Raw genomic sequence first — 27,418 nt, 5'->3', positions numbered from 1 at the left:
CCACCCCCCCATCGCCTCTGACCATCACCGGACTTCAAATCCACTGGGCAAACAATATAACCTTATTCAGCATCTGTGCACTGTGGCTTACATTAGCTTAGCTTGCGGCAGCTTGGGGGGATGGGGGGGGGGCTGGTCACCTCAGCTGACTGTGGGGCCGGAGGCTGCTTCCTGAAAATAAAGTCAAGATTATGTTTTCAGCTCCTCACTTATGAACAAGGTGAACTGGTGAGTTTAGGTGAGTAGTGAACTGAAAGCTGAGGTAAACTGTGAGCTCCTGCCAGTGGTTATACTGGTTATATATTCAGACTTTTAGAAGAGTTTCATACTATATGAAATGAAGTTACATCAGAAATATTTGTGCCGGGCTAAACAGGTGAGTAATTGAGTCTCCAGTGCATCACTGCTCATAACTTGTAATTAACTGTAACTGTAAAACTGTTGAGGCTTAGGCAAAGAGACATGGATTTTATTATCGTCTGCAAATGTCGATCACTCCCATCATAGTTTCCACTCATAGGAAATACAAAATGTACCCTTACTGTATTATGCTATTGACCAATTTGATTAGATATTCTATACCAAGATCGCAGATATGTGGTCATTTTGGGCCATTTTTTTACTTACTGAATGGTGAGAACTGAGGAGAGATAACATCAGCAACAGTAAAACATCATTCTTATACATTCTGGAACTGGATTCTTTTTTCTTGTGAATTAAACGTAAATCAAGACTCGTACAGTAGCTATTGCAGAACAGCAGCCACTGTGGCCACAAGTGGCACATACAGGATAACAGCACATTCAAAAACATTGAAACGTTGAAAACCAGGTTAATGAGAGTGGTGAGACAGAACCAGTAAAGCTGCAGGCCACAAAGCAAAAACTATGCGCTAAAAGACATTAAACACCCTCTAGAGATGATTATTCTCTGTAGGTTTATCAATACAAGCAAAAGCTTTCACATTGCATGTAGTCAATTGATCTATTGTCAACTGTCAATATAAAAGTCTTAAGACATTGTCATTATTCATCATCAGGTCTCACAGGACTCCTGCCTCTCAAAGCCAAAGACTCAGATATTACTTGCCTCTAATTACCTGTTACAACAGTAATCAAATAAGCTTCTAAGTCAACATTAGAATCATTTTAATTGAATGCTGCCAGAATGTCTAACAACTGTATGCTTGTTCGAACCTTGAAGTAGTGCCAGTTGGGTGACAAAAAAACACACACACACACACACACACACACACACACACACACACACACACACACACACACAAAGTGCGTTTCACTATCTTTGTGGGGACTCGTCATTGAAATAATGCATTCCCTAGCCCCTTACCCTAACCTTAACCATCACAACTAAATGCCTAACCTTAACCCTTACCCTCACCCTAACCATAACCTAATTCTAACCCTAATCCTAAAACCAAGTCTTAACCCTCAAACAGCCCTTTAAAGTTGTGGAGTCCAGCATTTTGGCCCCACAAAGCTATTTAATATAGTTAAACAGGAACACACACACACACACACACACACACACACACACACACACACACACACACACACACACACACACACACACACACACACACACACACACACACACACACACACACACACACACACACACACACACACACACACACACACACACACACACACACAGTGTTTTATCGTGAAGCCAGAATAGTGTCACATAAAGTTGTGAATCACAGATAAGCTTACAGACGGGACTTTTCAGTGATTTATGACACCAGTGGCTCAGGGCCCTGGAAACAGGAGGGGTCTTTAGATCCTTGCTAAAAATGATAAATTGTCTACACTTTAATTATAAGTAGCAATTATACCTAATTAAAAATAGGCAGAGTTCACTTAAATCTCAGTAATCTTCTAATCTACATCATTACTCAATCAATAAAAACAAAGCCTAGGGCCTTATCTTTAATTGGGTGGTTTTTGACACAAAAATGATTAACAACCGCCGCTCTATTTGGCAAAACGCCACCCATCTGGCCCGCATGTAGACTAAAACAAAGTCAAAAAACGCTTGTGCTATTACGACTTGACCCCGGGTCTGGGCTTAGCGTGCCAAAACAATACCAGGACGAGCCGAGCTTCCCAGTGCAGCAATGGAACACAAATAGTAACTTCTAGAAGCCGCCACTACAGAGGAGAGGGGAAGCTGAAGGAGGAGGAAAAACAGCAGGACGAAGAAGAGGTGGAAATGGGTGGTGGCCAGGAAGTGGGACTCTTCCTGCCCTAATCACAAGTCAGAGAGTGTTTCCTCTCATTGTAGGAGCTCCAGATCCATTAACCAGCGAGACCCCTGCGTGCACACACACACACACACACACGGACACCACTACATACACATCCTTATATTGATAACGCTTTATAGACATGTCTTTTATCGAAATATGAACGTTAAATATGTAATACATTATGTTGGTTTGTTGATTGACACACCGCGCCACACTCACTCATGTTCCCACACACACACACACACACACTGAGTCACAGGTACATGGATCCTACTTGGCAGGGCCCGGCGCATTGTGAAGCACTTTGGCTCTGCTCTGATAAACACTTCATTATGAAACCCTGAGGACACAGTAAATATTTGCCGGGCCCTTATCAGCCTGCCTTATCTTGGCGTGAACTCCAGGCACTCCATGACTCCTGGGCCTTGTATTTTCTTAATGCCTTTGCTACCACTGATAACTTCGCAGAATAGACTGCAAAAAAACAGTTCCTCTTTTAAAGGCCCCTGGAAATCACACAACAACACTAACATGTAGGCCACAGCCTTTATTTGGTCTAGACGTGACTGAATGTGACACACAAGTCAGGGCAGCGGGTGGCTGTGTTTTGCCCTGCTACAGGCTGCACCTCCGTCCCTGCTTTACCAGCTCAAGTGACTGGTAGTAGAAACACATTTACAGCTACAGAGTTAATCATCAAAAATACATTGGAAACGAAGATCCACATCAGTCAAACGTATCGGTTAGGTAACGTTAGGCTTACATACCTTTCATTAACAGTTCCTTCCACCTCGTCGTTGGTCCATGCTAATACATCCCTGGTCTTAATTTTCGCCATTGTTGTTCTTTCTCCAAAGTATTTTCTGTATTTTTGAACTTATACATCCATGGTTTTCAACCGTTAGACAACCTGCTTCCTGTTTACACCGGCACGCGCATGCCCAGCATGGTCATGTGATATGCGTTGTCTGACTGTCAGAGGCTGCGGTCGAAAAGTCGGGAAAAAAATGACCTCCTACAGTATATGTCCTTTACTACTAACCACTTTTCTCTCGCATTGCAAAACCTACCTCCTAGACGCGTTATGGTTAAAGTGGAATGTACAGTAACTACGGCTACATTTACTCAAGTAGGCTACTACTTAAGTGCAAATTTGTGGTAGGCTACTTACTTGTACTTTACTTGAGTCTTTTCTCATATGCCACTTTCTATTTGTACTCCACTACATTCTACTTCTACTCCACTACATTCTACTTCTACTCCACTACCACTACATTCTACTTCTACTCCACTAAATTCTACTTGCACTCCGCCACATTTCAGAGAGAAATATTGTATAGGCTACTTTTTACTCCACTACATTATACCTGACAACTTTACTTACTAGTTACTTTACAAAGTAAGATTTTTGCACACAAAACACATGTAGTAGCCTATATAAAATACGATGTTTTATTATAAATTAAACTACCCAACAATATACAAGTCCAGCTGAAATGATTAGCCAATTAAACAGTTGATTGACAGAACTGTTTTTCCCAGTTTCTAAAATGTGAGGATGTTTCTGCATTGAGTACTTTTATACTTTAAGTACATTTTCCTGATAATACTTACGTACTTTTACTCAGCCTTTTTGTCTGTTTTTTTTTTGTTTTTTTTTTCATAATGCAGGACTTTACAGAGTATTGTTACAGTGTGGTATTAGTACTTTTACCTAAAGAAAGGATCTGAATACTTCTTCCACCACTGGACTGAGATTAGTTTTCAATGATGGAAAGTACATTTACTCAAGTACTGTACTTAAGTAGAATGTTGAAGTACTTGTACTTGTACTTGCATAGTTCCATTTTCTTCTGCACTACATGTCGGAGGGAAATATTGTACTTTTTACTCCATTACATATAGAGACAGCAGCAGTCTGACTTTTCAAATTAGGATTTGACGTTAAAAACATACATGATAAACTTACAAACATTGTTTAAAATGTAACCTTAAGGATTCCAAACGCTTTGCCACGAGTGGTATGCAGATCCACCAAAGAGACACCCCCCCATCAGATAGTCTCCTTCAAATAACTAACAAAATATCTAATAGTTCACACACAAAAAGTCCATAAAATACAAGTTTGTGTAAACATGAATTGTTGCTTCTTTTTTCCTCCCTAATACAATGCTCACTACACTACAATGGGAGCCACTGGACTAAACTACCTAACTTTATATAAAGAAGATCAAAATAGCTTTACAATAAAACACCTCTGCATTACCAATCTAATATAACGTATGTCGCTCAAATACTTTTGCTTTTAATACTTTAAGTACATTTAGCTAATGATACTGATGTACTTTTATTTATATAGGCAAGATTTTGAATGCATGACTCATATTTACATTCTAGTATAGTGTAGGTGCTTTTACTAAATTAAAGGATCAGACTTCATCTTCCACCACTGGTTAATCTTCACATATACTTCAAGTGGCTGGTCTCTGGGGAATGAGGGATGTTTGGTGAGTGCCAGTGTACGTTATATCAGAAAAAAAAAGGATCATAACACACAATGTATTAAAAGATTAAAATCTTATGCTGATGGCAAGGATCCAGACACACTGAGCCACCGACAGATTCGACAGGCTTTCCTGAGGATCTGGGCTCCTAAACATTTTCCATTTTAAAATTCCAGACTTCATTCCTCAGGTGGTGCAGACATATCGCTCATCGACCTCTGTTTATAACAGAACATTACAGATTATGTAATATTACATACAGTTTATTCAGGGCTTTTTTTTGTGGTGTTGCCTTTTCATGTTCATAATGAGCTTTCAGAATCTGATTGTTTCTGTACCAGAGCCCACCTACAGTTCACTTTATCTCCCTTTTTGTTTGACAGGAGATGGGATTCAGGGACATGCCTTTCTCTGGAAACTAACAGGTCAGTGCTTTTACTGTATACTAAGGAGAAGCCCCCCCCTGCACAAGGCAGCTGGGGCTCTACTGTGCCCAGGACAGACTCAGTCCCTCCTGTCTCCAGGCTTTTTTCCACTGGCAGAGGAATACAAGAGTTGTGCTGTAACATCTGATGCATTTCTGTGAGCAGCAAAGTGTCCCACTTTCTGCAGCTCTGCTCCTGAACATCAGCATCATGTTTATCCCCATGTCCCACCTGTTGCATCGTTACATTCAAACGCAAAGAAATCACAGCTCGACAGTGTGGAGCTTTTTTTTTTCCAAGATGATTTTTATTGGGAGAACTACAAAAAAAATGTACAGTACAAAGTTAACAGTCTCACACTCAATTTGTAGTGAACTGACTCCCCCCCCCAAAAAAAATATTACAACTATCGTTGTCTTTTTGTCCGTTTTTTTTTTTGTTACATTCAAAAAGCTTTACTTCTGATAAAGTAGTCAAAAGTACATAGTGCGCATCCCCCTGTACCTACTATGTACAAACCAAACGGGTTCATCCACTTCCCTCTCCAGCAAACTCAAGACTCAGACTAGATTTCAATATATATAAAAAAAAAAAATAAAAGAAAACAGAGCAAAAGGAAATGAAAATAAGAGGAATGGGGATTTAGAAAGATTGCGGTTGTTTTTTTATCAGAGTGTCTGAGTGGTAACAACCTTTAAAAAAAAAAAAAAAAAAAAAAAGTTTCAGAATCCAACACTACATTCAGTTCAACAATGTGTATAAAAGATGCCATGTAGGAAAAATACTTTATTTGGTTAATTTTAAGGCATGTCAAGATATTGAACCCCATAGGCACTACACAATAATACTGGGGCACAAGGGATTGCTACATTCTTTAGCACGTGGCTGGAATCACAGTGTGACCTCGTGCAAACAGAGAGAAAACAAAAATACTTTTTTGGTTAATTTATTGACTTGGGTTCTTTGTCACTGATCTAGATCAACAAAAGAAGTAAGGTTTGGACGGTCTGTACAACCACATTGTTTATACATTCTACAGAAATATCTAAATAGGGATCCTCCAAAAAAAAAATAAAATAAAAAGCCTTCTACAGCACTGATACAACCTTGGGAGCAAACAGCAATCACGCAAACCTTTTTTTTTTTTTAATAAACGTAAACAAGGAAACAAAATTAATGAAATAAATATCACATACGTTCTCTTAAATTAAGTTTTTTTTTTTTTTAACTCATTTACAATAAAAATAACCAAGTGAAGTTACAAACAAGGAGAAAAAAAAACAAAATATATATATTACTGTGAAAAGAACATACACTCCACTTTATGCAGATTAATAATGGCGATCATAATTTAAACATAAAAGAATATAGATCTATTGCTTCATCATACTTGATAAATACAGTATGGACACAAATTACCAATGTAGCCTATACTTTTTTCACAAGATAATAAATAAGTTAAATAGTCCATAGCCAGTTATGCACAGCTATGCAAATCACTCAAAAACAGCTAAAAAAATATATATTCAACCATCAGCAGTGATTTCCCCAAACAAACCCAACTCAAGAGCGCTTTTTATCCAAGCAACAAACTAGACTAACCAAACGGACCACTGGGTGGCGCTGGGAGAAGACAGATCTGGAATGGAAGTTGAAGCTTTCAGAAAAAAAGAAAAATAAAAAAAAACACACACACACACACACTTTGATAAAGAAAAAATGTTACTTTGAGTCAAGGCATATTCTTGGCAGGATGAGAGGAAATCTGAAAACTGCTTAGAGTCTCTTCTTCTTGTCAAGTCATGTTACCCACACATCTAATCCTAGGAAAAGTGTGGCTTGTCTGATAGAGCAAAAGGGAGAGGGGGCTGCCATGGGCCCTCGGGCAAGGCACTGATGGAATGCCTTCTGTTTGCTATCTTAAGTTTTAATACAGCTATATTACATACAAGGAAGGAAAAAAAATATACTAAATTAATGCCAGGTCAAGGACACTTTAAACTGAAGCTTTATTGATCCCTGTGGGTGAAATCTTCTCTTGCCCCCCTCCAGGGAGGTCAGAGCAGGGTCAGCACCACTGGAGCTGGTAGGGATTCAATGTCTTACTCAAAAGGCACTTCGGCAGGGTGGTTGTTGCTGAAATGGGGTGGAGGGCTGGGGGTGAGGGGACTTAACCAGAATCCTCTGATTGAAGGACAGTCTACCTCACTCACTGACACCCCCTGGCCTGGCTCCTTAACCACCCTGCCTTACCCGTCCATAAATCCATATGAAAACAAAACATGATTAGTCATCTGAAATCGACAGCCTGCTGAAGATTGGCAAACGTCTTCCAGCGTCCAGACTCGGGGACTCGGAGCCGCTGAGGCTCCCGGAAGAGCTGAGGGACCCGCTCGCATAGCTCTCACGGTCAGAGAGCGAGTCCGGCGGGCTGGGAGGTGGCTCGAACACCGGTGACTCGCTGAGGCGGCGCAGCGCCTGCAAGTGGCTCATATTGTAGGTCGGAGGGGAGGGCGGGCACACGCTGCTCTGCATGTTCCCGTAGTAGGCACCGGTGGAGTGGTTGTTGGTGTAGCCGCTGGGGGTGTGCACAGCCAGGGGAGCCAGTAAGGCTTTTAAGTCCTGTCCGGGAAAACAGAAGGCACTGTTGATGCAGGACACGGAGTTGGGAGAAAGCACATCGTCGTAGAAGCTGGAGGTGGAGGTACAGGACGAAGCGGTGTTGGGTGGTGGTGGGGTCCGGGACATGGGACTGTCGAGCAGGGGAGACTCGAGTCCGTGGTGGCTGGAGAAGCCGGAGAAGCTGAGGCTGTGGTGAAGCTTTGGTCTGTCCCTCTGGGTGTAGCCGAGCTGCTGCGGCAGGACATCCCTCTGGCCGTACCCGCACAGCTCGCGAGCCGACCTGGACTCTCCTGCCTGCATGTTAGCGTTGGCGGCCGGAGCGGGCCGGCGCTCGTCGGCGTTGTGGATAAAGTGACACCGGGGACCGTAGGGGCAGAAACCGATGGTGTGGAAGGTGCGGCACGGCTCCGTTTTGTATTTAGGGTGGCGGGACAAGCTCCTCAACTCGTGGTAGCCGTGAGCGAACTGACATTTCTCCCCATACTTGCACGACCCGTTCTCCTCGAAGGGCCGGCACAGCTCAGTCTTGTAGCGGGTGGAGTTGATCTGAGAGCCGGGCTTCTGCTGCAGCACGCCCCGGTCTCCGTTGTCGCTGTAAGCGCGGTCGCGGAACTTGTTCTCCTTGTTCATAAGGGCCGTGGCGCTGCTGCTGTTGCTGCTGCTCGGTGTGTTCTCTTTCAGGCTGCTGTATGAACCCATCGAGTATTTGTTGCCGTTGTTCATTGCCTCCACGTTGCTGGTTGAGTTTCTGCGGAAAAAACCCGGTGTGAAGGGGCCACTGGAGCCCGGAGTCGTCACCGGAGCCCCCACCGCTTTCTTGTCCAGCATGCTGTTGATGTGGAGGGCGTTCATGTTTATGCTTTTATCCTGCTGAAGGAAAGGAAAGAACGATTGTCAATGCACTTCAAACACTAATTATGTGACTATTTTGACCACATGGCATGTATAAGACTGTTTGCCTGCAACGTGACAACTTGTTGCAGCTGAACACATGCTAACTCTACTGAAGTTGAAGCACACTAATTCAGCTATCGTTGAATTATAAGTGCTTCACCCCGATTGCAAACACAACTCCACATATTATCAAACGTTTACCTTGTAAAGCATGTCCATGTCGTAGAACGCAGACAAGACAGTCGCAGACATCTCTTTTCCCCAAGTTTGCTGCCGCACTCCCTCTTTCATGGAGGACCGAGCAGGATCCCAGAACGCGACGTGCGGAAACGTTAGTTTGTGCCACGACTGGTTTTGGTTGTGGAAAAGTTACTTTAAAAGTTTATGTGCAGTTTAAGTCCGTAGAAGAAAGAGAAAAAAAGAGGGGATAGGTTTGTATTGTTGAGTTGTAGCTTATGTCCTCCCCTCGAGAAGCGCTGAGCCAGAGTGCTTCACTGTGCGCTCTAGCCTTTTTGCATGGGTATAAATGCGTGGCGGTGGCCAGGGAGGGGCGAACTGAAGTCGGTGCAAAGTTTTTCGAGGAGCCGCCTCCTCCTCTCCTCTCCGAAAAAACTTCCATTCACCGGTTGGCCGCCTATTCTTTAACACCACGCCTTGAAATCCAACCCCAGTAACCCCCCTCCTCCTCACACCCCTCTAAAACTTTTTTTTTTTCCTTCTTTTAATCACACAACCAATTTTGTGGAAGTTGGTTTTGCTTTTTTGGTTTACTCTCGTTGAGAAAGAATGTAGAACTATCAAGGGACGTCTATGCATGCAAGCTGTTCTCCAGCAAATTAACCATACACACATTCACACCTGAGTCCTCTAATGAAGCAGCATGCTGGGGGCTGCCTTGCTCAAAACCTCCATGACTGAATTTAAATGAAAGGGAAATGGTTCCTCAGACACCCCTAACTCCCCAAGTACTTGGGGTTTGAACCAACGACCTACCAGTGACAAGGCCACCGCTCTGGCCTCTGGACCACCACACTTGGAAGCTGACACATGTATTTGTAATGGAAGGAAACTCTGCCTCTCCCTCTCTCTCCCTGTGGATGGGGTGAGACCACAAGTATGAGCGGAGAAGAGTCCAGGCAGAGTGCAGTACAATTTTTAGAATCCACTGGTTGCGTAATCAACTTCCACAGTGCAACTGCAGCCTATTCCACTCTACTACACATGGAAAATTGAGTTAATGCCTACTGTAGGCCTACTCACACCAGGTACATATATTGTCTCATCACTAACCTTCAAAATGTTGACTTTGACTTCAGATTAGAAATTACTCCTAAAGCACAAGATGTTGAGTCATTCTAAACACACAAATGGATTTACTTTGGTTAAATCATTTTAAGCCACTCTTAAATTCCTCCCTAACTTGTTTTTCCCAATCTTAGTCCAGACTGCAGGAATGTGGTTTCATGTGGTTCAGCAGAGCAACACTGCCCCCATGAGAGCAAAATGAGAATTGACTGGGAAAGACTGGGGCGCCACCTGCTGAGCAGAGCTGGAACAAGATTTCAAGGTACAGTCAGGCCCATTTAGCTGTAATACCGTAATATCACACTTTTACCATAGACAAAATGGTCTTTTATGTCTCCTCTTTTCAAAGAGAGGATACAGCAGAGCTCCAGACACAGAGGAGCATCCACGTTTAAGCCACCCAGTCGCCACAATCACTCTTTTGTAAAGCCAAAGAGTGCAGTGCGGTTGCAATAAGCTGCCCCTGTCTCAGCATGATGTAACCTTCTCAGGATGGCAGAATGTTCACTTGAAAATGTCAAACTACTCTACTTTGCACTTGGAGTTATGTCAAGTTTTAAAAACCACAGTGGAAAGATTGCAGTGTTGGCAGCAGAGGACGGGACTCTATATCAGGACTCTATGTCAGGGCTCCATAACACAGAGATTTTGGTCAGGAGGGTGTAAAAACGTTGTGCAACACATATCACCAGAAATTGCCGGTTTCTGCGACACTGGTAACCATTAAGCCTTTTCCACATGGGATCATAATTGGCAAAGTGGTCACAAAAATGATTTTTCTTTCTGTGACATGATTCAATATTCTCTTAAGTGCTGAACGGTTTGGTTAAAGAAGCCGGGAGGGAGGTTAAAAAAAAAAAAAGAAAAAAAAAAGGAAAATAGCAACAGGCGAAAAACAAGTTGACATAAGAGCATGGAATCTACTACTACCAACCCTAAAATTAGGCTGAGGGCTGCCCCAGGACTATTTGCGCTTTGCAAGTTGTGATAAATAGTTAAATGTGAAGGACAGACGAGGCTCCTGAGAAATCCCTTGAACATGTCCTCGTCCGCAGAAACCGCTGTCCCCATCACACAACTCTGTTTTTATTGGGGGATGTAGAGCTGTTCCAAAACATTACATCAGTTTTACTGTAACAGGGAACATGGCTACCACGGAGGGAGAAGGGTCCAAGCTGTGTGAGAGGCAGGCAGGCAGGCACGCACACGCACGCACACACACACACACACACACACACACACACACACACACACACACAGGACAGTAGTCCATTGTGCCGTCCTCCTAATTACATAACCAGGAAAAGTAGAGGGAAGCATAAAAACACAGTCCAATGGGAAGAATCCTGCAGTAAATTAAATATCACAGGAAAATAACACCTCGTATAAACATACAGTAGAAGTGGAAGCGTATACTGAAATACATCTTTGGTGACGTGTCAGAGAAAACACTCAGTCGTAAAGCTCGTCTCGCTGCACAATCGCACCATTGAAGTTAGTGTTAGTGAAGTAACTTTTAGGCTCCGAGTTTTTTCTTGTTCCGACCTTAAATCCCTGCTAGACGCGGAGAAGGCACAGCGCTCTGTGTACTCAATACTGACACTGTTGAAGTTTGTCGTGTCACACATTCCCGTTGATAGGAGAACAAGTGTTGTTTTGAACAAGCTCGGGCTGAGCTATTGTTATGGCTTCTGCGCACATATTCACACGGTGTTCATATTATTATTATCATTGTCTGTGTTTTCTCTCTACTATCTCTTTACACACTTATTAACATTAAAGTAGTTAGACAGTCAACATCTTTCCTTTTTTGGAATAATAGGTCATTGGACTAAAAGAAATGCAGTGATTTCAGACATAATTCTTTTAATTAAAAAGACACCAAGGAACAGTAATCATAAAAATTAAAAACACATCTGGTAATCAATGAGGGCAACATTTGAAAGACAAAATAAGAGACAAGTACAGAGTTAAAAAAAAAAACAACCCAATGTTTCCGTCATTCCCTTGATGTGATAATAAAAAGACTTGACCACAAATCCAGTCTGTGGTCTCATGCGTTGGTTCATTGAAGCATTTATCTGATGACTTTTCCTTTATTTCAATATTACGAACCCTGACTTTAACAATTGGTTTCCTAATAAAAAAAAATGGGTGCTATTAGAGGCAAACACTGCTAACTTCTCTACCTCAGCCTCTCCAGCACATCTAGAGCCAGAGTGGCCCTCTGGTGCCGCAGCAGCAGGCGGGTGTGCTCCATGGTGAAGGAGAACTGGGGCAGGGCAGGGAGGGAGTCCAGGGCCTGCTGCGAGCTGAGGGCCTTGGCTTGGGCCTGAGTTGACAGGGTATGGGTTTGGTGGACCTGGTCCGGCCCTGCGATTCCTGGGGCCTGGGTCTGCTTAAAGGTCAGGATGAGGGAGCCGACGTGTCTGTGAAGCAGCTTCACCCACTGGACCGGCTCGGCCCACAGGTTCAGATCCCCCTTCTCGAACAGGAAGTCCTCTTCATTCTGGTCAACAAGCAAAATGGGAGTCTGGTTACTGGGATGTTGATGTTGATGTTAATCAGTATTATTTGTGGATTTGTTTTGGGCCACTTAGGGGAAACACAAGAATTATAAAGTTGGGTTAAACTTTACATGAAGGTATCTACATAAGAGTGACATGACACTGTCATGAACGTGTCATAAACATTATAAACAAGTCATAAACGTTTATGACATAATGCTTCTGTCATTAAGTGTCATTCAGTTTTTGTCATGACAAGTTAGAGTTAGGGTTCATGTGTCATGACTGTGTCATGTGTTCATGACAGTGTCATGTCACTCTTATGTCAGTCCTTCCAGAAAAAGTTTTTTTTGTGATTGTTGCGGGCAAAAATCCTTGATTATGCGGCACGTTTTCTTAAAAAATGCGATGGAATATGCGGGATATTTACGCAATTTTATGCGATGAAATTGCGGGAACTTGCAAAAACTGCGGTTTCATCATGGCTTCATCGCGGGGTCTGCAGCTTTTCGATGATGTTCAATGGCTGCTCGTGTGAAGTAAACGCAACATTTTTCAACTTTCTGCTAAGTGACTTTTTTGCAACGAAAATGCGGGGATTATGAAATCATGGAAGACCTGCATATTTTGCGCGGAAATCGGCAATTTATGCGGCGAAAGTGCGGCTTATTTAAAAAAAATGCGGCCCCCGCATAAATATGCGGACTTATGCATTGAATTATGCGATCGCATAATCGCGTTTTTCTGGAGGGACTGTTATGTAGATACCTTCAAGTAAAGTGTTACCAAAAGTTGATATGATGAACCGTTACAGTTACACATCTAACAGATACAGAGCCACGTTGGCCCTGTTTAGACCTGGCATTAACATGCGTCTTGGGTGATCACAAGTGGACAGATCTAAGTATGTCAGTTCCCACCTGGCATTAGAACGCTTCTCGACATGCTCGGATATCGCTTCCCCGCTCTATATGCAAATAAACACGTGGTAAACACATGGCTAATACAGCAGACGTTGAGATGTAAGATTACAAGAATGTCTGTAGTAATATCCTACATATATGTGAATTCGGCTACATTTTATGAACCAATGAAATATAAGGTTATTGTCTACCTCCGTGCCACTGACACAGCCGTAAAGTTGCTGGAAACCAAAACGATGAGCTCAAAAACACCTAAATTCTCCCTAGAACTGAGGGGAACTGCGGAATGACTTGATAGATTGATCTCTGTGGGTTTGTCACTATGAGACAGCACAATACACATAATCATTTGACCCATAGTGTAAAAATGAATACTAGTGCAGCTTTAAGAATACAGACCCTTGCCCTTTACAGCCGAACATCTTTAGGCAATCAGCCACAAGACGCCGGGAGTTACTTTGCTCAAAGTTATGTCTTAGCTGTTTCACAGGGCGTCTTCAAAGTCTTTAATAGAAAGAAACAACCAACTGAACAGGAACCAAAACTAAACAGGCAGCTAAACAAAGTGTGGCTGGAGAACAGAAACCTTGGTGACTCAAAGCACTCTACAGCTATTTTGACTACTACTGTGAGCAGAATAAAACAAGGGCAAGGGAAATAAAAAGTAGTGCCATCTGTCCCTGTGATTCCACACTTTACAGACACCGTGTTAAACCAACCCGAATCACTTAAGTGCTAATTGCCTTAAGTAGTGCTTTTACAGTCTATTCATTCATATTTGTTCCACATCGGAAGTTAATGAACAATCTCTGTTGTAGTGATAGAAAACCAAACGGTGATAGTCATCGTGGTCATCTATCATCAGTTTCACTTCATCATCAACATGTAGTCTACAGTCAAATATCTCGCGCTGTTTTCTTTTGTAGTTATGTGTCTGCTTCCTCACCAGACTGGAAGCCTCGTCTGAAACCGCCTCATCACAGGCTTCTTCATCTCCCAGCAGCCACTCCGTCAGAGCGAGGACACCCGTCGGTACCTGCCCCCACAGCTCGAAGAGCCGACACAGGAGCTCCACGCCTGAGTCCAGGGCCACCGGAGGACACACGGACACACCGGAGACATCTGAGGACAGGAGAGGCCACACGTTTAAACAAAGTCTGCAAACCGGGTTTGACATTTAAGGACCCACAGCAATAGTTTACAGTCGCACAGCAAAGACGCGGTGAACGCACCTGGAATACGGAAGGAACAATAAACAAGCATGTTCAAAGATCAGAGATCGTCTTCGTCCAAATCACAAACAGCTTTGGGTGCTTGTGTTGTGACTGCGTCAAATCTTCCCACCCTTAACCAATTTACTCCACGTCTGTTGCAGATGCCGTGTCATTACTGTGTCAGCTGATCAGTGGTTCAACTTCACCTTTAGTCTTAAATTCAGCTTTGGAATGACCTCAGCCCTGGGATCTGAGGATATGCTCGAGCTCATAATGGGGTAAAAGGTCAGGGATACAACGGAGGAAGGAAAAAATAAATAAAAGCAACATTGAAAGATCTCAAAGGTAGGGACAAAAGTTTTGCTGAGAGGAAGATGCAGAGTGCAGGACTGGGTTGCACCAGCTGTTTGTAACACCATCACTTTGTTGTCAAGTTTGTGCGTAAAGTCCTTCATAAGTTCATAGCAACCACTAGCTAGTTTCAAACTAGTGATTTACGAAATCAGTTTGCATCTTTAAAACCAAGAAATATAGTAAAGACTTCAGTAATGTGTAAATTGGCGGCTAGGAAACATCTGATGTGTTAAGGCTCTGACACACCAACCAGACAGCCAACCGTCGGCAGAAAAGGCAGTCGGTCTGATCAGTCTCCCCGAGTTGGTCAAAAAAGTGCCTCGGAACACACCGAAGCGATGCCGAGTTGAGCGTACGTTCTGCACGTGCGCAAGACGTAATACGTCTCCATAACAGCAAGCGGCGCTAATCAATATTGTCGCCCAAAAAATGAAAACCGGCAGCTGATTGGACAAACGCGTCACGTGGGTCTGGCTTCTCCCGAATTTCAAAGCCAAACCATAATGGCGGCTCGTTCGGAATACGATCTCGTATTTTACGTAAGTAGTTCACCGAAACGTGTTTCTGAAAAAAATTTAAGCAAGAAATAGGCCATGCAGTTGCTGAATCTGTCTTCATTTCAGATCGACAAAGGTCAGTTTAAAAGATTTTCGTCAGATTTTGAGAGGCGTTCGTCAGGCTCATCCCGCTCGTCATTTCTGGGTTAGCGCTCCACCAATCATATTGGCCACTGAGTCCGACTGCCCGCATTCTGATTCAACATGTCAAATCGGCCCAAATTAAAGCCTCCTCCGACTGACGACGGCACGGAGCACACCGAACAGACTCGAGTCACCGACCGCACAAGACTGTCCGACGGCCGATAATCGGGTTGGTGTGTCAGCGCCTTTAAACCTGACTGTTCCAGCCTTTGTAAATGTAGATATGATGATTGTTTGTTTTGTCTTGAGAAATGTGTGTTTCAGAGGTAAGAGTATTTATGCAGTTTAGAACGGGGGGAAACTATCCATTGTATGTTAACTAAACCCTCATAATTTGATCATTTAGTCAAAGTTAATAGTGTAATGTTTTGTAATTTGAGGTCTATCTATCTATCTGTTTATTACATTTTCCAACAATGACGATGACAAAACAATGAACAGTGCAAAGGTGGTCCAAACAGGGTATTATGCAAATGTTAAAGCAAAGACAGAGCACTATTAAGACAATACAAACATTACAAACAAGAGAAAAAGAAAAAAAAGAAAAGAAAATCAAAACAAGAAAAACAAAGGCTGTGGGCTGGTCTGCTGCCCGTCACATCATATCAGTAAGGACATCATTCAGGGATATTTGGAGAATGCACGTCTCGAGTGTATTGAAAGAAGGGATCCCATATTTTATTGAATTTTCTCAGTGAGTCCCTTAGTATACATCCAATTCTTTCCAATTTGACAAACCCAAGAACTTCCCTCATCCAACAGGTATGCAGAGGTGGTAGATTTCTAATTTGAGGTCTATTGTGCATCTTTTTTTCAAATGTAGTTTGACATCTTCTCACTTGACATCACTATTAAACAGCCTTTTAATTAAGTGTTAGGTCAGATGTGTCCACCACATCTTTTTATTGTCTCTTTTCAATCTAAACAGATCACATATTAACAAGCGAACGCTCATTTCCTCATTGACAGCTGACAGTTAAACCTAACAGTCACTAAGTGTAAATAATTTGTGAAAACTTGTTAACATGTGATGTGTAAATCTCCACTTAGTAAACACATAATATTGTATAGCAGCACTTTATACCGTGAAAAATCACCAATTAAGGCTTATAAACCAAAATCTACACAATCAAACACGTTCCAGCAGGAATGTGATCTGAAATCGAGGAAAAACATCTGCAACCACGATGGCACGTTTCTCTGGCGTTAACGCTAGTATGTAGCTAAATGTGACACTGTAAACACTGATGACCATATATCAGTTCCACGAACCATATGTCAGTTCGAGCCCAGAGTGTTCAGGACGGTCTGAAATCTGAGGTTTTTGTTCACGGGAATTACTTTTACATACGTTTACCTCATTATTTGAAGCTTTGGCCACGTTTAATATGAACATCTATACAATTCCGGCGCAAAATGAACCTAGGGGTTAATAACATGTGTACCGAGTCGAGTATTCTCTGGGATATGTTTTGTCTGTTTTCATGCTAATCGAATGTGTCTCTAGCTTTAAACAAGCTACCGCAAACGGGTGGTTAGCTGCTAACGCTAGCTTTTGGGGCAGATGGTAAATCGCTATTTTATACCACCAACAAGGCTCAAAATAGCACCACACTTCAACGGTAGCATAATGAGGGTCCCTACATGTAAACCGAAGCATTGAGAACTTTGTAAGTGTACAGACAGTTTATTAAAAAGATAGTTTAGAAAGACAGTAGCGTTCATGTTTACATGCGGGCGCCATCTTGGAATGATGAGTCGTGATTCACTCGGATCTTTAACCCGACTCTTTAAATTGAGTCCTACTACAATTCAATCTAAAATGATAACAGTGTCGCACACAAACCTCTTGCAACATTAGCTTCTAATATCCCTAGCCATCTTAGCTGCAAAAAGCTTTATAACTTACAATTGCGTAGGCAAAGCAACTCCACAAGTCAACTCAAGCGCCTGAGTGAGCAGAGAGACAGTCCCGACCCTCAGTCTCAGAGCCGGAAGCTCGCAGACCATGGGATTCACTCGAGAACTCACTAGTCATCGAGGGCTCGTGAGTTGTCGGTGATTCATGAGTTGTCGGGTGATTCATTCAGCCTAGTCATGACCAGTAGAACGACGAATGCCGTGCAACCAGTAACCAGTAACATAGCTCAAACACGGCGTTTGTGATTTGACTGGTCATGACTGTTTTCCAAGATGGCACCCTCATGTAAACATGAACACTACTGTCTTTATAATCTATCTTTTTAATAAACTGTCTGTACACTTACAAAGTTCTCAATGCTTCGGTTTACATGTAGGGACCCTCATTGTGCTACCGTGGATGTGGGGTGCTATATTGAGCCTTGTTAGTGGTATAGAAATAGCAATTTACCAAGTGCCCTGAAAGGTAGCGTTAGCAGCTAAACACCCGTTTGCGGTAGCTTGTTTCAAGCTAGAGACACATTTGATTAGCATGAAAACATATCCCAGAGAACGGTCGACTCTGTACACATATGTTACTAACCCCTAGGTTCATTTTGCGCCGGAATTGTCCTTTAAGATAAACCTGGTTACCACGGCTACATTTCTGGTGGAGAAAATGGATTGCTCCACGGTATGTGTACGGTATACACAGGTTTCTAATTGGGTTTCTACAAGAGTGGATGTGCATGAGGACGTAGACCCGACCCAACCCATGGAGTATCGTGTGATGCGGTGGCATGAAAGGGAAAAAACATTACCCAGAGTGGTATCCAAAATAATAAAATCCAAAGTCTGACTAAAACTGAAATAAATAATTCTAAATAAGTCAGTTTCCACAACTCAACAGTACACTTTTGTAAAATTCAGATGCAGGAAAAAATGTGTATGCGTCTGTCACTGCGCCACGAGCCCCAAAACAAGAGGGAAAAAAATAAAACTTCTTCAGACTGCAGCATTATCAATATGAAATCAATAATCCAGGTTTGGTCAAAAATATGGCAGACGGATATCTGATTACTGAGCACCTGTATGTAGACAATTTTCCACCTGATTTCCTACCCATGTTTGGTGTAGGTCTCTAACTGTTGACTGTTAACGGCTGACAGTATGATCCAAACTTAGTGTGAGTGTGTGTGCGCATGTGTGTCTTCTCTGGGCTTGGACTGCCTTCTGGGAAACAAAACTATAACTCATGTAACTAACCACGATCAGGGTGTGTATGAGTGGATTCAAAACTGTTCTGCACGTTGCACCAGTATGCGCCGTGCACACGCACTAAGTGCAAATGTTGCCTTTAACTTCCTGTTTACGTGTTAATGAATGGATGTATGAATGGACTGCCTGCATATATGAATGAAAGATGTTCATGTTGACAAAATAAACAAGTTTTTTTTTAGCATTCTTGCTATTTGTAGTCTTATACAAATAGTCCTCTGTTGCCATAATGCTTCTACACACACACACACATATATTCAGAGGCAGGCAGCAGGCAGGCGGGGCGGCCTGTCATGAGCCCATACAGTGCTGTATGCAAGAGTGGAGGAAGTGCGAGTGCAAGGACACACACTTCAAACGGAGGGAAAACATAACGTATGACTTCATTTAACGACTCCAGTTGTCCACGCAGCAACCATCTGACACAGAGGTTGTGTGTATATGTGTGTGTGTGTGTGTGTGAGAGAGTGTTGTTCTCCCACCTTGACCATCCTCACCATAGCTGACACCCAGATAACACCAGAGACTTCAAAAGGCTTTAAGAGACACTAGCCAAAACACTACCACTATGGGAAGAGAGGAGGGAGGGTGGAGGTATACAGACCCCCATCAGCACACATACAGTATAAAAAAAAACACACACACACACACACACACACACACACGCACGCACGCACGCACGCACACGGTTGGGAACCCAGATTGTTTTTCCTCTTCAGAGAGGAGGCGTAAAATCGGAGCAGAGCCTGAAGTCTGAGCAGAGAGGGAAACCCGGCCTGTGAACATTAGAGGCTGCTGATTGTACCGTATTAGAGGAGATTTAAGAGTTTAGGAGCTTGAGTGACAAATTCCTTTCTTTACCAAGAAGCTGCCTCTTTCTGGGACAGCCCAGCCTCTGATGTCAAGCCTATACAGCCCCGCCCCAAACATTAAGGGACATAATAGGAAATCTTAGCTGCATTCAATTTATCTACTTTTCTACGGAGGTTTCACACATCGCTTAATGCGATTTCCCTCCACGAGCTTTTGCCGCAGAATACTCCGTTTCTCAAGGGGATTGTCTTTCATGCCGTTACTGCCATTTGTGTTGGGTGGGTAGTGTGTGAGCATGTGTGTGTGTTAGTGTGTGTGTATGTGTGTGTGTGCGGCGCTAGCATGAGTTTAGCCCTAAGAAGTTATTGTTTGCGTTGAAAGTCTGTGTGAGTTTAATCTTGTCTCTGCAAATGACAATATCAGTGCCAGCTGGTGAATGAATGGGTTGGAGTAAGATTGGGTGAGGCTGTGTGTGTGTGTGTGTGCGTGTTGTGCAACTGGCATTCATTGGCACACACTCCATTCACTGGCACCCTTAAGTACATTTTAAACTGGGCAGGGCAGGAGTGTGAGGGGAAAACTTAACCTTGTGCCACTTGTGGAAACAGTATAACAGTTGTACCATTCTGAGCCCCTAAAGGGCTTAAAAAAAAACTAAGATCTTTGGTTGCCTTGTTAGAGACTCTGGCAACCAAGTTTAAAAAAAAAAGCGCTTTACATGTAAATCTGCAGGAACCAGAACAAGCTCTTTATCATGCACACACACTATTATCTTCACTGCCAAAGATCCACTTGAGCTCATTACAGACATGGACTGTTACTATAAGCTGCGTCCCACTTTTGTGCCGCATGCTAACGAATAGCTGGTTTTGACTAGTGTGATCACACAAGTGAGTAAACTAAAAAAAACGCCAGCATGGCAACATGCTACATCACAATGAAAATACTAACATCCTGGCGTTTAGCAGGTGTAATGTTTACTATTTACATCATCTTAGTTTAACGTGTTAGGTACAGACAAGGTTGACGGGAATGTCGTTAGTTTTTCCAGGCATTAGGTACAAAGTCCATCTCCTTATGAAGATCATGTGGTAGGGTTAAAAGCTCTGGAAATGGCTAGGAACAGGAGCTTGTGTTGGCCTAGTTTTGTTTTTCTTCTTCCCTGATTTTGCTTCATCTTTTAAGTTTAAATGACGGCGGCTTTCCGAAGTCATAGTTTGATTCATGTTGATCCCTGCACATATTGCAATGTGCCAAACAGTAAAGTATACTAACAGCAACTGCAGAATATTATTACAACCAGTGTATAGTACATACTGTTTACAATTTATACTGTATGTAGTATGATACTGGGATCCAGAAACAGATGTTTCTGCACTGACGTGGATTAAGGCTGAAAAAGTTGATGGCTAATTCCTGACACTTGTGAATTAAGACATGGCATGGAACTAATTTAAAAACAGTAAACGTTTTAATACAGAAGAAGAGGTGGTGCCCTGGTGGTCTAGGGGTTTAAGGCTCAGACCATGAATCACAATATTGTAGAGTGTTCCTGCAAGCCAACATCCTCGGTTCGAGTCCGACAGAAGACCATCGTTGCATTACCCCCTCCTCTCTCTCTCTCCCATTGTTTATTGTCATTCCTCTGCTCAGCCTCCCACATCTGAGGGATTTGGATTAGAAGCCCCCGCCTCAACTAACTGCTTCAACTATCCATCCCACCTGGGGGCTGTAACCTGCCGACGGGCCACCGTACGGGTCCCTCAGCTCTGCTGCACAGTCAGCTCTTTATTCTATACACCCTGGACAAAGACCATCTGTCCAAAAGGGGCAGCAAAGATCTATATATATGCAGGATTTAATCTGTGATCAGATGGGGCTTCTGAAAATCCATTTCATTAAGCTTAAGGGCTCCTGCACCCTGGCTGCGTGGCGTGTCCGTTTTTATTTCGGTTCCCATGTTAACAGGTTAGAGCTTGCACACTACCTACGTGACACCCAAAAAAGCGTGCCTGCTAGAAATAGGACTGACGCCTATTTTTCACGGGACACGCAAGCGTGTTGGAAGTGTTTCCAGGCAAAATAGAATACAAAAAGATGTTATATGTCATTTTGACATGAATACATTTAATAAATGACAATTTGATGTTTGAAAGTCTCTAGGTTTTGACATAAATGCAGATATAAATGTAATTTAAAAAAATAAAAATAGTTATCGATTTTCAAATATTGCACCTGTCAATACATAACGAAATATTCTGTAGCCTATTTTGCCGTCAATACTGCCGATGTTGTCGCTATTATTTCATTTTATCAATGGGAAACATACATGTGTACGGATGGAGGCCTAAAAGTGTATTATGGTACTGTGAAAACAAGACTTTCAGTTGCAAGATGTCCATACAACAGCAGCAAAACACTCACGTTAACTTGTTCCTCCTCACACATGAAACACACACACGCACGCACGCACGCACGCACGCACGCACACACACACACACACACACACACACACACACACACACACACACACACACACACACACACACACACACACACACACACACACACACACACACACACACACACACACACACAGCGTTTGCTACAGACGCCTCAGTGGAGCCGAGCCACCAGGATGCATAGGTGTGAGATCGAGAGGTGTGAAATAAAAACACACACTTTACAGCCCCGACTTCCTCTGGTGGTGGGTGGTGAGAAAACGGGGAGTGTGGAGACCAACAACAACAGGAAACATTACCATGGAATTAACAGCACAAAGTTTAGTGAATGGTGAGAATTACCATTGCAATAATGGTCTGAGAATAAATGCTAGTAGTCTGAGCTCACTGTAGCAACATTTGTCATGAATCGCTGTCAGTGATCAGTCAAAGGATCAAATTCAGGCCAATGGCTGCCTTGACAGGAAGCCAAAGGAGGCTGTCTCTACCATGGAAACAAGACATCACCTGTGGTCCTTTCATTTCCTATGAGTCACAAATCAAAGAGGACCAACATGTAAACATGGGTGGTAAGCCTTTAAATGCAGGATATATATATATATATATATATATAAGGGCTGTCAAACGATTTTTTTTAATCGCGATTAATCGCTGAATTTCTATAGTTAATCGCGATTAATCGCATATTTTATCACATGATTAAAATTCTATTATTTTGCATTTCAGAACTGTTTAACAATCGAAAGCAATTCTTACCAGTGTGTCTTGACTGGGAATCAAATGAATGCAAAGAAAGTTACTTTATTAACTTGATTTTAAGATTTATAATTATTTATTTACTGTAAACAAAAGAAAAATGTGTGAATCTGTCATTATTTGCATAATTCCTCCAAGTACCTAACTAAAAAACTAAAAATCCCTATCCTTACCAGAGCCAATATAGTGTTTAGTAACTCCTACGACGTCTAGTGATCACCAGTTAATGAGACAGCGTTTGCAGCACCTTGCAGCAGTTCCACTGTGGCTGCTTTCTCTGTGTAATACAGGCTGTGTGTGGGGCTGCTGTCCCCCTTGACGGCAATAAGACGGGTCAGAACATGCCAACTGTAGTACGTCTTTAAGACCCGAGTCCTCTACGATGCTGACAGGTCTGCAGTTAGTTGCCACCCATTTCGCAAGAGCTGTAGTAATTTTTTGGGATTTGGTTTCATCAACAGGTCGGCAAGTAGCACTCTCTCCAAAATAGTGCTTTGCCTGAGTGGGTAGCATGCTTGCGGCTAGCATCAACGTTAACTGTACTACTACGCTTAGCTCGTAAGTGGTAGCTCAAGCTTGACGTGCTTCGGTGATATTTTAATTCGGCTTTACATAATGTGCATATGGCTTTCGACTTATCTACGAGCCGTCCGGGAGTTTTGGAAAATAAAAAGCTCCATTCAGAGTTATTGCTGCTGTCTCTCTCCATCATGCATGCAGCCTGCAGCAGCAGGATGTGTTACGAGGAAGTGGCAGCTTGATGATAAGTAACGGTGCTGCAAAGGGTCAAAATAGTAGCCTGTGTAGCACGACGCAAAGCCGAGTGAAGTGTAAAATAAATTAATAAATGCCGGCATGCGATTAAAAAAAATTAATCGCATCGCAATTAACGCGTTAATGCTGACAGCCCTAATATATATATATATATATATATTTTTTTTTTTTCTTTTTTTTTTTTCTTGAGTTTGTTGATAACTTCAAAGCAGCAACAGAGTGGATTTTTGCCACATGAGACTATACAAAGATACCCAGGAAATGTTCATAACAAAGCATTTTTAAATTGATTTTGTGACTCTGTGACCAACAACTGGACTACATAGCGCTTTTGAGACATGGGACATGCAACAGGGGATGAGATATCCTGACTTTTAGTCACTCCCTAGTATGGGTCAAGCTTAAAAAAATTATGGAACCTACAATTCCCATAATGCAACATAATAGCATTGGTCATTAGGAAACTCCTGATCTCCCAGATCCACCAAAGAAATGACACGACTGCTTTCACAGGCTGAGTAGTATTTCAAAATGCTTCACATACAGCGTCAGTTGACCTTAGCCCATCAAAACCCCCAAAAAAAACTTCAAAGACTGATCTGACATGACAAGGCTCGCTCACACGATTTTGTGGTTTACTCAACTAGCCTTTATCTCTTTGAACAAAGGAGGTGATAATTGAGAGATACATTTAGAGAGTGGTGTTAAAAAGACGACCAACACACACACACACGCGTTTATTCCTTTCTGTGTTGCTGCAGTCATCAGATACAGAAATGTTACTAGGTCCAGTCCAGGCAAGATTGCGTTTTGACTTTTTACATTAAAGTGATGCAGTGGCTTATTCAGACATAAGAGCAACATGTTAAATTGTCAGCACATTTATGTCACGAGATGCATGTCTAATTTTTCTACTGTAACATTTCTACCTCAATTCCACAAGCGTTAAAGTGAACATTCAAACGGCCGACTATCAGATCTAGGCTGACGCAGTATCACAGTTAGATTGTGAAAAGCCAAACCAAGATACTCTGCGCTCCTGTTTTATCTTTAAAACACATCCTAATCAAGCGTTACAATCCACAGCTGTTAGACTGCAATGAATACAATGTGCACACACTTCAACACAGCCTGCAGACACCAGTCATTACTGCAGACATGTGACACTTTATTTTACACCACCAAATCATTAAAATCTCATTCCACACGCTACCTCTGCAGTCAAAGATGGTGAAAGAAACACCATTTCTGTTTGCGTTTTCTCTCTGGAGGCTGAAATAACAGCGTACGTATCCCAAAAGTAAAGGTTAAAGCTGCGAATCAAACAGCTGAGTAATTCTCTGGTGGTAACAAGTGCCCAAAGGTTTCTGTGTATTTCATAGGTTCTTCTTAAATGAGTGACACGCGACACTTTTCTTGAAGTCTTGTTCAGTGATCCCTCCAAACACACAAACACCAGGTTTGATGGTTGAGTGAGTGTTGTGCTAAAATAGGACGAGGTCTGTTTAATGAGTGTCCGTCAGCCCTTGTCAGGCCGTTCACTTCCATTCATCTGCATCATCCACTGTCAATGAATGAACTGGGACACACACATGAATGGCATATTCTGCACAGGCGCTTGTTGTCTTTACAGTAAGCAAAGAGGGTTAGTCCAGGCGATTCAGTTGATAATGGCTCACTGAGAACGGCCTGGAAAACATGAGCATGTCAGCAGAGTATGTGAGGCCACTGCTGCATTTTTTAAACAAGAGTTCAACACTACTTCAGAATGGTGGGGAAAAAAACAGAAGGAAGGAGAGGGGGACTTAAAACAATTCAAGATTTATACTGTATATAAATCGACTCACTGGGGCATCGTGCTAACACAAAAACAACCCGCGTAGACAACTGGCCGTTGCTTTGAACTGCGGACATACGTATGTAAAATCGGCAAACTTGTTTATTCCTGTTGTCATTTTCAGCCGTAACTTTAACGTTTAAAGATATATAGTTAAACACGTCCGGCCTATCCCACATTTCCGCTGCGCTTATTTTCTGTACCGTGTTGCTTTGCTAGTGTCTTCGATAAACCAAAGCTAGTGTTCAGACATGTATAAAGTACTAGAGACCCAGACTTGAGTAAAAGTACAAGTGCTCTATCAAAAAAGTGACTTGAGTAGAAGTTGAAGTGCTCTTTAAGCACCACACTTAAGTGGAAGTCCCGAAGTATTAAACATTTTTTGTACTTAAGTATTGCAAGTAGTTTATTTTAAAAAATGTACTACTCAAGTACTGAAAGTAAAAGTACAAGTATTGTGTTATGTAGTTATTAAAGAAAGCAGTCAAAAGTTTGAATATCATATTATTTATATTATTTCAAATGTTTAGCCTAAACGAGTAACGATGCAGCACATACAAAATGTATCGGAGTAAAAGTATTAAACTCATCGAAAATATGTACTGAAGTAAAAGTGGAAGTAGGAGAAAAAAATAATACTCCAGTAGAGTACAGATACAGCCTTTTAGTATTTAAGTACAGTAGTGAAGTAGATCTACTTTGTTACTATACATCTCTGCTAGTGTTACAAACAGTGACATCTCACTGCCGGTTGGACTAACCACTAGTTTAGGCGGTGGCCCAAAAGGTAAATTAGGTCTCCAACATAATGTTAGTTTGAAATAAGAATGCATCAAACATGCATTTTAGATGAATGAGATGAGAGTATATGCAGCTGTTTGCTTCGTGCCATTAAGCTGTATGTGCGGGCCCGCAGGAGTTTTCTAGGTATTGTAAACAAACATTGTGATTGGGTCTATATTTAAAGGAGAAGTGGTAACACTTTACTTGAAGGTATCTACATAAGAGTGACATGACACTGTCATGAACACATGACACAGTCATGACACATGAACCCTAACCCTAACTTGTCATGACAAAAACCGAATGACAATGACAGAAGTGTTATGTCATAAACGTTTATGACTTGTTTATAATGTTTATGACACGTTCATGACAGTGTTATGTCACTCTTATGTAGATACCTTCAAGTAAAATGTAACCGGAAAAGTTTGACATTTTGGGAAATTAAGCTTTTTAACCTTCTGGCGGCGAGGTGAACAGGAAGATTGATAACACTGATAAACAAAAGAAAGAAAAAGATGAATGAATAATGTCCAACATACCTGACTAATTGATAACTGATTAGTATTTCATATATATATATACATAATGTTTTGTATGACAAAAGTCTTAAATAAATTATTTGAAAAACACAAAAGTGGAGGATGACTGCATCGCTCCGTTCCCAATCAGAATTGTAATAAATGTCCTCTTACACACTGCTGTCCCAACCAAATCCCTCTGGGCTCTATATATATATATAAAGTGATCCCTCTGTTCCTGCCCCGAGTCTGTCACAGAGCTGGAGGTCCAGCGGGGGGTGAGTGGAGTTTGATTTCAGACTCAATTAGCCTGGAGGTATTTGGGTGATGGTGGTGGTGATGTAGGGGGAGGAGGGAGCTGGAAGGTGGGATGGGGTTAAATTAGATTTGCTCTTTCTGTCTAGGACAATGGCTCCACTGTGGTTCTCAGAAGATAAGCTTCCACATACTAAACACGTTTATTTGGATATTACCTGGTTTAAAATCTAAGGATGCGTAAACGGCGAGTAAAAGAGAAACATTCAACTATTTTACGTGAAACAGAATAAGTTGCAAAGCATTCACACATTTTATCAAA

At 42.2% G+C, this 27,418-nt stretch overlaps 2 protein-coding genes and 1 long non-coding RNA gene across 7 annotated transcripts in view; 1 reads left to right on the top strand and 2 right to left on the bottom strand.

The window, feature by feature from the left end:
- The first annotated feature begins 4,609 nt into the window (after positions 1-4,609).
- LOC118493176 lies at positions 4,610-12,170 on the top strand. Its single transcript, XR_004895151.1, has 2 exons — positions 4,610-5,198; positions 10,154-12,170. It is a non-coding gene; the product is annotated as an uncharacterized LOC118493176 (long non-coding RNA).
- zfp36l2 (zinc finger protein 36, C3H type-like 2) lies at positions 5,635-9,239 on the bottom strand. Of its 2 annotated transcripts, none has more exons than XM_031284336.2 (2): positions 8,916-9,239; positions 5,635-8,690 (listed from the first exon to the last, which is right to left on the bottom strand). In XM_031284336.2, the coding sequence occupies exons 1-2, from the start codon at positions 9,003-9,005 to the stop codon at positions 7,485-7,487; spliced, it is 1,296 nt and encodes a 431-aa protein (XP_031140196.1). In that variant the 5' UTR covers positions 9,006-9,239; the 3' UTR covers positions 5,635-7,484. The 2 variants fall into 2 exon arrangements, with proteins under 2 accessions (XP_031140196.1, XP_031140197.1); XM_031284337.2 differs by having other exon boundaries at positions 5,635-8,687.
- The window catches only part of thada (THADA armadillo repeat containing), a 125,650-nt gene continuing 110,100 nt past the window's right edge, over positions 11,869-27,418 (bottom strand). For 3 of the 4 annotated variants that reach the window (XM_031284334.2, XM_035991919.1, XM_035991918.1), the window contains 2 exons: positions 14,396-14,571; positions 12,205-12,528 (listed from right to left, as the gene is read on the bottom strand). In XM_031284334.2, the coding sequence (XP_031140194.1) occupies positions 12,205-12,528; positions 14,396-14,571 (500 nt within the window). Of the gene's footprint in view, positions 12,529-14,395; positions 14,572-27,418 lie in introns of all 4 variants that reach the window. The other variant, XM_031284333.2, reaches the window with a different exon arrangement.

The sequence above is a fragment of the Sander lucioperca genome, chromosome 15, assembly GCF_008315115.2.
Source record: "Sander lucioperca isolate FBNREF2018 chromosome 15, SLUC_FBN_1.2, whole genome shotgun sequence".
NCBI classification, from domain to species: Eukaryota; Metazoa; Chordata; class Actinopteri; order Perciformes; family Percidae; genus Sander; species Sander lucioperca.
Note: the sequence above shows the minus strand (reverse complement) of the source record. Positions and strands in the feature narration are given on the sequence as shown.

Coding starts and splice junctions, on each gene's coding strand:
- zfp36l2 (XM_031284336.2), bottom strand. CDS start 9,005: ATGAAAGAGGGAGTGCGGCAGCAAACTTGGGGAAAAGAGATGTCTGCG. Junction 8,691..8,915: donor ACATGGACATGCTTTACAAG/GTAAACGTTTGA, acceptor CCTTTCCTTCAG/CAGGATAAAAGCATAAACAT.